This window comes from Bombina bombina, chromosome 1, assembly GCF_027579735.1.
Source record: "Bombina bombina isolate aBomBom1 chromosome 1, aBomBom1.pri, whole genome shotgun sequence".
Taxonomy (NCBI): domain Eukaryota; kingdom Metazoa; phylum Chordata; class Amphibia; order Anura; family Bombinatoridae; genus Bombina; species Bombina bombina.
Genome location: NC_069499.1, coordinates 55,893,732 through 55,905,811, shown reverse-complemented (window position 1 = coordinate 55,905,811; position 12,080 = coordinate 55,893,732). Strand labels below are relative to the sequence as shown.

The 12,080-nt window shown below is 35.6% G+C and overlaps 1 protein-coding gene across 2 annotated transcripts in view; it reads left to right on the top strand.

Moving 5' to 3' along the window:
- The window catches only part of GSTZ1 (glutathione S-transferase zeta 1), a 72,374-nt gene that overhangs the window by 6,621 nt on the left and 53,673 nt on the right, over window positions 1-12,080 (top strand). Inside the window, exons 1-2 of one of the 2 annotated variants that reach the window (XM_053697369.1) lie at window positions 315-369; window positions 7,555-7,606. In XM_053697369.1, coding sequence (XP_053553344.1) covers window positions 352-369; window positions 7,555-7,606 — 70 coding nt within the window. In that variant the 5' untranslated portion in view covers window positions 315-351. Of the gene's footprint in view, window positions 1-314; window positions 370-7,554; window positions 7,607-12,080 lie in introns of those variants that run through there. The other variant, XM_053697368.1, reaches the window with a different exon arrangement.

Below are 12,080 nucleotides of genomic sequence, written 5' to 3'. Positions count from 1 at the left end.
TCGTTCTTATCACCATCTGCTATAGAAGATAATAGATTCAAATAAACTTGATTTACCTATCCATAGTGACTAGTGGGGTTACAGTCACAGCCCAGAGGTTTAGAGCCACTGGGTCATAAATACTAAAGTAGTCCGTTATATGGAGCTGTTTTTATAACATGATTATAAACTCTGACATTCCTATTCTCTTACCTCTGGCACGAAATGAGTTAATTCTAATGAATCCCACATGGGGTAAAGTCTGTGTCAGGGATTATTTGCAGTGTCACAGTTCATCTGGAGGGGGTGGATTTCTGGCTATTTCCTGAGTGGTTGTCAGAGATCTTTAAAGAATCTTCCCTCTGCTAAATAATGGAATCCGCAGCAAAGGTGAGTGATCCTGGAGAATAGTGATCTTAGGAGAGAGTGATGTCTTTAGGAAAGAAAAGAATAAATCAATGCTTTGTTTATTAGCATTATAGTGAACTAAAAGTATTGGCAAAGCTGGGTATTACACTTGTTCTTTTTATGAACTTGCAAAGCACGTAAGAAGGGGAAAGCCACCCCTCATATTAAATACATAATGAATAGCTCTATTGTTAATAACAAGTCCTGTTTCTTTTAGTTTCTTTTGCATATCTATGTATTATATAGTTTTGCTCTGTCCTTCTGGTTTTCAAACCTGTCCTTTGGCCTCCCTAACAGGACAGATTTTCAGGATTACCTTGGGTGAGAGCAGGTAAAATAACCATGTTTACTATTTAGCTGATTATTTCACCTGTGCTCTAGTTAAGATATCCTCAAAATCTGGCCTGTTCGGGAGGCATGAGGACAGATTTGAAAAACAGTGCTCTAACCTAATTCACTTAAAGGGACAGTCAAGTAAAAATTAAACTTTCATGATTCAGATAGGACGTGCCATTTTAAACAACTTTCCAGTTTACTTTTAGAGTCAAATTTGCTTTGTTATCTTGGTATTCTTTGTTGAAACCTAAACATAAGCATGCTGATTTCTAAACCCTTGAAGGTTGCCTCTTATCTCAGTGAATTTTACAGGTTTTCACAGTTAGACAGTGATAGTTCATGTGTGCTATATAGATAACATTGTGCTTAGTCCTGTGGAATTATTTATGTCAGCACTGATTGGCTAAAATGCAAGCTTGTAAATTGCACTGAGATAAGGGGGCAGTCTGGAGAGGCTTAGATAGAAGGTAATCACAGAGGTAAAAAGTGTATTAATATAACAGTGTCACATATGCAGAAGTGGGGAATAGGTAATAAAGGGATTATCTATCTTTTTAAATAAACGCTTTCAAGTAGACTGTCCCTTTTAAAGCAAACTAATCTTTTCAGCTTCACTAGTTTAATATTTTTTTTTGTTCAGCTGATTCAGTAAAGTTCACTCATCTTTTCATTCTTTAATGAATCAGCTGTAAAGAATACATTAGGAAGTGGGGAATCTGGAGAGAAATGTCAGTGAATACTGTCAAATATTTGTTTTCTGGTGTAACAGGAATAATTTGTTCTGTTCATATTTTTTAATTTTTTGAGATCTGGGTTTTTCACTATACAAAAAAAAAATCAAAGTAGTGGCTCCTTATTGTTGAGGAAACAAGTTGATTTGTCTGCTGCTTAAATAGCACCTATTCCTAAGGCTTCTGTCAGTTTGGCTCCAGCCAGTGAATGGTGACACTGAGCAGAGTTGGTGCATGAGTGACATGTAGGTCAGAATAAGAGATTTTATGTGAGACAAGGAGATGAGTGACTCTTTCTTTCTTTCTCTCTCACCCCAACTCTCACTGATTGTAATAGCAGCTCCCTGATGCCAGCAAATGGAGTGCAATCTCCCTGAAAGTACCATGATCCAACGTGGCCCAAATCCGGAAAAGTGTTTTTTTAAGGAATGCCTTTAGTTGCTGGGACGATAAAGAACGCTCAAAGCATTCATCAGTAACCAAAAAGCCCCCACTGATTTTAATAAAATAAAACACAAATACTACCTTATTTACTGCACGTAATTAAACTTCGTATTCTAAAATATTTACGCATTCAACAAGAGTACGATCACTGAAAAATAGGTTTGTTGTATGCGGTTGTGCAATAAAGTTACTTTTTTTTTTAATGTGACTTTAGTGGGAAGCTACTTTAATGATAAGTCTATCTTATTTAGGGTTTCAAGGTGTCTAATATATAACTCGGAGGGGGGGGGGGGGTGGCGGCGCAATACCGGGAGAAGCTACCTCCCTGAAATGAGTTTTTGCAGGTTGAGATGTCTGATATAAGGTGGTGTCCACGCTATATATCAACGTTTATAAATACAATAGTCTGCATGAAGAAAAGTATATATATAAAAATAAGTATATATATATATATATATATAAATAAAGATAAAAAATGAGGATATATCAATAAAATTATTTAATTCTGACTAAAAAAACTGTTAAAACATGTTGTATACAACAAAAAAACAATAGTGATTGATATACAATTCACAATTTTCAATACAATGTCAATAAAATTATATAAAAGTTGTTTTTTTATGACAATTCGACGTTGTTAAAATATGGTATAAGTTAGCTAACATACAATTTAGAGTAAGCGAAGAAATTAATCTGTTGCCTAAAGTGCTAATCCTAGTAGGTGAATATATGTTAATTTGTGCATATAATGTCCCAGAAAGAAGACTCCAAAAAAATATCCAATATGTGATCCTAAGTAATGTGATGTCCAATTAGAATGTGAAAGTCCTTGTCCTGCTCGATATTCGCAATGTGTGGAGGTGAAAAAAGTGATTAAGAAATGATTGAAATAATACAAAAGTCAAAAATATATTGAAAAACAGGTGTACACCTGAAAATGTAAAAATATAAAAATATAAAAATATATAAAAATGTCTTGTGAACAATTGTGATTCAAAAAAGTGATTCAAAAAAGTGACTGAGTAGCTTGATAAAAATAGTAATTCTCCTAAACGTTATTTGTTTCAAATAAAATTAATTCCCAAAACAAATATTATGATGAGTGGATAATTCCTGAGTGACCTAAGAAAAAAAAGAAAAATACATAGTGCAATAATGCCTCTAAACAGTGCTGATGATAAGTATTTAGCTTACCTAGTGCTCCTGAGCCGTTTATACCAGTTTGTCTACGCGTTTCGGTCTTGTAAAAGACCTTTCTCAAGACTTTTTTTTCTTAGGTCACTCAGGAATTATCCACTCATCATAATATTTGTTTTGGGAATTAATTTTATTTGAAACAAATAACGTTTAGGAGAATTACTATTTTTATCAAGCTACAATTTTTGTAATGTACTTTCATTTAGTCAATTACATTGTATATTCCACATTCTTTATACATAGGTACACAGGTAAGCCTATGTCCACACTTTTGTCTTTTCTTAACTTTTGTATTCCCCCTGTATATACAATTTCACATCTCTATAGATATTGATTCAATGTTGATATATAACTTTATGTCAGTATATGCTCTATGTAAAGCTATATATTTCCCCTGTCTGTTCTCCTACACTGGACACTGTCTGCCTGTTACCTAAGCCCCCCTCATGATTTTTACAACACCTCCTCCTCTCCCTGCACTGTCTTCTTAGCTATTCTGTGTTTTAAGATACAATCTGTAAATTCCATTGAATTGGTTAGTATTGCTTCAGACTTGATAAAGGAAGGAACTCTTCCGAAAGCTTGTCATCTTATAAATGTATAGTTAGTCCAATAAAAAAAAGTATCATTGCTCAATGCAATACTCTTGTTATTTTGATATCTATATATATATATATATATATATATATATATATATATATATATATATATATATATATATATATATATATAAAAACAAAGAACAAACCGGTATATATATATAAAAACAAAGAACAAACCGGTGTGTATGTGTGTGTGTGTATATATATATATATATATATATATATATATATATATATATACACACAATCACTCCATAAACCCATACCAAATATAAATATATATATATACCGTATATACTGCATATTTAATTTGAGGAAAATATGCTAATAAAATAGTTTTTTACCATTTGCCAATAAAAAATAATAAAAAAAAAAAAATTTCCCCGGATTTCATTTAAAAAATCTGGTCACCTTAAAGGACCAGTCAATACAGTAGATTTGCATAATCGACAAATGCATGATAAGAAGACAATGCAATAGCACTTAGTCTGAACTTCAAATGAGTAGTAGATTTATTTAAAATAAATTGCAAAGTTATCTCTATTTCCACTCCCCCTGTATCATGTGACAGCCATCAGCCAATCAAAAATGCAGATACGTATATGCTGTGAAGACTTGCACATGCTCAGTAGGAGCTGGTGACTCAAAAAGTGTAAATATAAAAAGACTTTGCACATTTTGTTAATGGAAGTAAATTGGAAAGTTTTTTTTAAAATTGCATGCTGTATCTGAATCATGAAGTTTAATTTTGACTTGAGCATACCTTCCAACATTTCAAAAGAGGGATACCCCCCCCCCCCCCCGCGCGGCAAAAATTAGTAATGTGGCGGCCAGGAACAGGGGCGGGGGCTTAAAAAAAAATCATAAGATTAAAGTAATATAAATAAAATTCAAAATAAAGTAATATATTTTAATACTCTTAGGCAGCAAATCAAACACAAGCTCAAACCACTGGTATAGCTATGTGAGCTCGGGTACTTAATTAGCCTTTGCAGAGACAGTGCTAAATATTTTTATCTTAATTGGACATTTAATAATAGATTCTTTAAAACTGCTCTCTGCATTCCCATTAATATTCTAGCCTTTAAAGTTAGCAAAAATGCACATTAACTCACTACATAGCATACACTTACACATGCAGATACACACACACACACACACACACACACACTACATAGCAAACCCTTACACATCTAGATACACACTACATATCATACACTTATACAGGCAGATACACACACACACACACACACACACACTACATAGCAAACCCTTACACATCTAGATACACACTACATATCATACACTTATACAGGCAGATACACACACACACACACACTACATATCATACACTTACACATGCAGATACACACACTACATAGCATACACTTACACATGCAGATACAGATACACACACACACACACACACACACACACACACTACATAGCATACACTTACACATGCAGATACACTTACACATCTAGATACACACTACATATCATACACTTATACAGGCAGATACACACACTACATATCATACACTTATACAGGCAGATACACACACACACACACTACATTGCAGACACACACTACATATCATACACTTATACATGCAGATACACACACAAACACACACACACTACATAGCTTACACTTATACAGGCAGATACACACACTACATATCATACACTTATACAGGCAGATACACACACACTACATTGCAGACACACACTACATATCATACACTTATACATGCAGATACACACACAAACACACACACACTACATAGCTTACACTTATACAGGCAGATACACACACACACACACACACTACAGATCAAACACTTATACAGGCAGATACACACACTACATATCATACACTTATACAGGCAGATACACACACTACATATCATACACTTATACAGGCAGATACACACACACACACTACATATCATACACTTATACAGGCAGATACACACACTACATATCATACACTTATACAGGCAGATACACACACACACACACTACATATCATACACTTATACAGGCAGATACACACACACACTACATATCATACACTTATACAGGCAGATACACACACACTACATATCATACACCTATACAGGCAGATACACACTACATATCATACACTTATACAGGCAGATATACACACACACTACATATCATACACTTATACAGGCAGATACACACACACTACATATCATACACTTATACAGGCAGATACACACACACACACACACATACACACACACTACATATCATACACTTATACAGGCAGATACACACACTACATATCATACACTTATACAGGCAGATACACACACACACACACACACACTACATATCATACACTTATACAGGCAGATACACACACACACACACACACACACTACATATCATACACTTATACAGGCAGATACACACACACACACACACACACACACTACATATAATACACTTATACAGGCAGATACACACTACATATCATAAACTTATACAGGCAGATAAACACACACTACATTGCAGACACACACTACATATCATACACTTATACATGCAGATACACACACACACACAAACACACACACACTACATAGCTTACACTTATACAGGCAGATATATATACACACACACACACACACTACATATCATACACTTATACAGGCAGATACAGACACACACATTACATATCATACACTTATACAGGCAGATACACACACACACACACACACACACACACACTACATATCATACACTTATACAGGCAGATACACACACACACACACTACATATCATACACTTATACAGGCAGATACACACACACTACATATCATACACTTATACAGGGAGATACACACACACACACACACACTACATTGCAGACACACACTACATATCATACACTTATACATGCAGATACACACAAACACACACACTATATAGCTTACACTTATACATGCAGATACACACACACTTATACATACAGATACACACACACACACACACACACTACACAGCTTACACTGTTACATGCAGATACACACACACACACACACATACACACTTATAGATACAGATAGACACACAATACATCATATATGGGAATCTGTAACTCATTGTAAGGGGTCCTGGGGTTGGCAAGCACATTAGCTGTCAGTCTGAGGCTGCCACTGTTCGTTACCCTGGTGTTAGCACTGCTCATTGTATAAAACAGAAGCATTTACAACCATTTGTGCCATTATTGCACAAGCTGTTTGTTAATAATTTCAGCGAGAAACCTAAAGTTTGAGAAAAAGTGAACAATTTTTTTTTTATTTTATTTGATTGCATTTGGCGGTGAAATGGTGGCATGAAATATACCAAAATGGGCCTAGATCAATACAAATGTGTGTTATTTTTTTCATCATATTTATGAAAATAATGGTATCTTTAGAAAGTCCATTTAATGGAGAGAAAAATGGTATATAATATGTGTGGGTACAGTAAATGAGTAAGAGGAAAATTACAGCTAAACACAAACACAGCAGAAATGTAAAAACAGCCCTGGTCTTTAACGGTAAGAAATTTGAAAAATGGTCTGGTCACTAAGGGGTTAAACTGAGGAGGAAAATACAGAGTGTGTCTGCACTTGCAGTATCCTGATTGGTTGCTTAAAGTCCCTTATAATGAAATTTGGTTACTGGTGAAAATTTGAGGTAAAATTTTCTTCCTTTTTCACATAGAGATTCATATCTGCTGCATCACTTTCATGTAATTTATCATTTGGGTAACATGAACCTTTGACATCTAGATTTATGGGGGTTCTCCTCTCATTTAATTATTTTGTCTTTTTCTAGCCTTTACTATTTGGATATTTTCGCAGCTCCTGCTCTTGGAGGGTTCGGATAGGTAAGTGATCTTGCATAGATGGATAAGTAAATATGTGTGTGTACATATGTATTCAAGTGTTTTACTGCATATATTTAACATTTCATTCTTCACATACAGGAAAATGTTATTTTTATTGTAAATATATTTTTCGGTATATACCTATATATCCTTTCTTATATCAATGTAAATATTTGCATAGGAAATTAGCACATCTAGGCAAGTATCCCCGCTTGCTTTTCCCCAGAAATTCTTAATATACAATGTTACCAATGCACAAGAGAATTGTGGGTAAGATATGCAAATTAGATATGCAAATTCTCAGTTTTTTTTTTTCTTTTCTTTCTTATAGATATATAGGTATAGATATCTATTTTACATTAACGGGATATGAAACCCAAAATGTTTATTTCATGTTTCAGATAGAGCATGCAATTTTAAGCAACTTTCTAATTTACTCCTATTATCAATTTTTCTTCATTCTCTTGGTATCTTTATTTGAAAAAGCAGGAATGTACTTTTTTTTTCTCCAAATAAAGATACCAAGAGAACGAAGAAAAAATTATATAAGTCGTTTGGTTAGCGCACATCAGGTTTGGTTCATGTGCAAACCTTTTACTTTAAGCTTGCAATGGGTGCACTACCTGATGCTCTAAAAACTTTTTTAAAGTTTACGTTCAAGTGAAAGTGCTGCATAGTTTGCCACATGTCATCTAGCCCTATATAGGGTCAATCCATCTCAAGTGGTCCAATAATTGTTAAGTTGGTTGCTTGACCATTTTTAATTTCTGTGTGTGTTTTTTTTTGTTGTTGTTTGTTTTTTTTTGTTTTTTTTGAGTGGTTACCTCTGTGTTGGTATTGCAAAACCACCATTTTCTTATTTTACTTTATTTACCCACGGCAGCCATCTTTGTGTCAGGGCACACACTACATTTTGGTTATATAGATGTTTACATAAACCTTAATATCTCATCTCAGGATGTTCCTGGCTCTTTGGAACAAAAACTAATCTGTAGATAACATTAAAAGGTACATGTTCATATATAAACATCTTGCACATTCTTGATCCTTAGACTTAGTACTAAAGTCTTAATGTTATGATGAAAATCTCTGAAAATTACACTTTTAGGGCCAATTTATAATGGGAAGGAGAGAGAGACTAAATAACTACATACCGATAGAAGCACACACAGGAACGAACAACCAGCTCAATACAATTATTAGCCTGTTCTATGGCGCTTTACCACCTTGGTGCAGCTTCTTTTTAGCCCAGTAATACTTTTCACAGAGTAGAACTTTCCAGTAGTATATGTATATGTGTGTGTGTGTATATAAATATATATATATATATATGTGTGTGTATATAAATATATATATATATATATATATATATATATATATATATATATATATATATATATATATATATATATATATATATATATATATATATATATATATATATATATAGTAAATGTCCACAGGGTACTGCACACACTTTCAATGAACCCAAATGCCCGGGGTGCATTCAAGAGCAAACATAGAAGTAAAAAATAAGAGCGCACTCTCCAGGTCTTAATTACATGTCATTTAATCCAGTGACGTTTCGGGGTTGTTAGCCCCGTCCTCAGACCATCATGTACACAAAAGAGACGTACCTGGAATATAATCCTGGTATCAAAAAAGACAGGGTTTCAGCACTCTTTTAGAAAAACTCACAAATCACTCTAATGTAATTCAATAGCTTTAATAGTGGCAGCCAAATTCCACACAACATGGGAATAAATCCATGTAAATATTAACACACATAAGCATACAAGTTCGACTCATGAATGACAGTTCAAAAGAACCTGACCGGTCAGGGATACACGAAAAAGCACATGTGTGGCGAAATGTAAATAGCAGTAGTATTGCTTAAGCACAGGTTTTTATAGTGAACCACTACACCCAACTACCTCAGAACCTCCCAAGGAATGGTCATGGAAGGTATATCCTGGGCAGATATATGAACCGGGATCTAAGTGGTAAACACTGCAAAGCCTGTGTCAGGCACCTCGTAGAAAGTGATTTCACAGTTAGAAATGAATACAGTTACTGCAATGTACAAAATATAGGCTATTATATCAAGTGAGACCTCCTCTGGCTTTGCTACACCCAGCTGCTTACAGCACCCCTGCAGTTATGGGGCTACTTGCTGCGCAGCTTACAAAAGGGATCTAAGCAAGCCAGCAGGTGAGCCCCCTGAATATATACATAGGTAGACAAGTGGGTAACAATTGTAGAGGTAACACAATTCATGCAATATTGATTACATTCGCATTGTGCATACACATATCCACAGAAGAAGTCTGCAAAGCAAGATGCAAAGATGTTAGCATGAAGATGTCGCAGGTGAATTAGTGTTTTCACATGCAGGCAAATAAGAGTCAAGTTGTAGTTAATAGAGCACAGTCTAAGCAAGAAATGTATGACTCCAAGCGAAGACAGGTATCAAGATATTAGTCTCAGTGAAAGACAAAACAGCGCCTTCTCCAACTTAACAAAATGCCATTATTTTCTTCAACATGGTCACCTATTCCATATCAGTATATATCAGGTGTCAACATGTCACACTTATACGACCTTGCTTTCAGATGTTGTTGTGTCCAATATCCACAGGGGTATGTATTGTCCCCACTTGTTAGCATTCCATGCCGGTAGCGATCTCCATCGCAAACGCCAAACACAGCGGTGCTCCACGTGTATCACGTGACCTGGTCGGCTCCACCAATGCCGACGCGCGTTTCACCCGCTCGACTGGAATTCAGACCGGGCTTCGTCAGGGCGTAATACTGCTTTGATCCATGCGTCCTGTTATATAGATCAATGATGTTGCACCTCTGCTGGAAGGTGAAAGTTTCACATGCTGCTACAGGCAGCTTTCAATCTTATGTGATTGCTATTATTTACAACCTTATGTTTCAAATTTACAAGAAGCAAAACCAAGGTTAGAAATGTTACATATTTTTCCTCAAACATTTATACTTGGTTGCTACAGTTAAAACCATTACAATCTGTCATTCAAGAAACAACATGTTCTTTATATTTTTATTGTCTTATATCTTGTAGAATCTGCTTATTTTTGGTTAGGTAGAATGGAGTGTAAAAGCAAAACACCTCTCCATATCAACACTCCACTCTACCTTAAATACAGTCTCATAGGAAGCAGGCCATATCTAATTTATCATTGAGACCATTTGGAATTTGTGTCCCAAGGATTGATATCCACCTGCATTCCTTTCTCAGGAGGGTTTTATCATTATCTCCTCCTCTCCCGTTTATGATGCCTTTGTCTATGCCCACGAATCTGAGTGAATCAGGATTGCAACTATGCGCCAACTCAAAGTGTTTTGCCACATTGCTTTTAGGATTTTTATTCTTTACATCATCTCTATGTTCTGAGATGCGGTCCTTTATCGCCCTCCTCGTTTTTCCCACATAGAAAAGTGGGCAATCGCAGGACAGCAGGTATACGACCCCCTCAGTATCACAGTTCACAAAATGTTTTAGTCTATAGGTTTTTCCCGTATTCGTTCTGAATTCTTTTGTCTTGCGCATAAATTTACATGTTACACATTTTCCACAGGGATAATTGCCTATGGATCTATGTTTTGTAAGCCAGTTACTTTGTCCTGTTTTGGACAAGTATTGGCTCCTCACCAACTTATCTTTAAGATTAGGTGCCCGTCTGGCAGTGATATTGGAAAAATCACCTACTTCCTTTCTGACCCCTATGTCACTGGTAAGGATATGCCAATTCTTTGCAAGAATGCCTTTGAGAGAGTTCCAGTGGCAATTGTAATCAGTGATTAGTCTTATCTTAGATTCATTATTCTTTGGTGTGGGCAAAAGAAGTCATACATTTCTTGCTTAGACTGTGCTCTATTAACTACAACTTGACTCTTATTTGCCTGCATGTGAAAACACTAATTCACCTGCGACATCTTCATGCTAACATCTTTGCATCTTGCTTTGCAGACTTCTTCTGTGGATATGTGTATGCACAATGCGAATGTAATCAATATTGCATGAATATTGTTACCCACTTGTCTACCTATGTATATATTCAGGGGGCTCACCTGCTGGCTTGCTTAGATCCCTTTTGTAACCTGCGCAGCAAGTAGCCCCATAACTGCAGGGGTGCTGTAAGCAGCTGGGTGTAGCAAAGCCAGAGGAGGTCTCACTTGATATAATAGCCTATATTTTGTACATTGCAGTAACTGTATTCATTTCTAACTGTGAAATCACTTTCTACAAGGTGCCTGACACAGGCTTTGCAGTGTTTACCACTTAGATCCCGGTTCATATATCTGCCCAGGATATACCTTCCATGACCATTCCTTGGGAGGTTCTGAGGTAGTTGGGTGTAGTGGTTCACTATAAAAACCTGTGCTTAAGCAATACTACTGCTATTTACATTTCGCCACACATGTGCTTTTTCGTGTATCCCTGACCG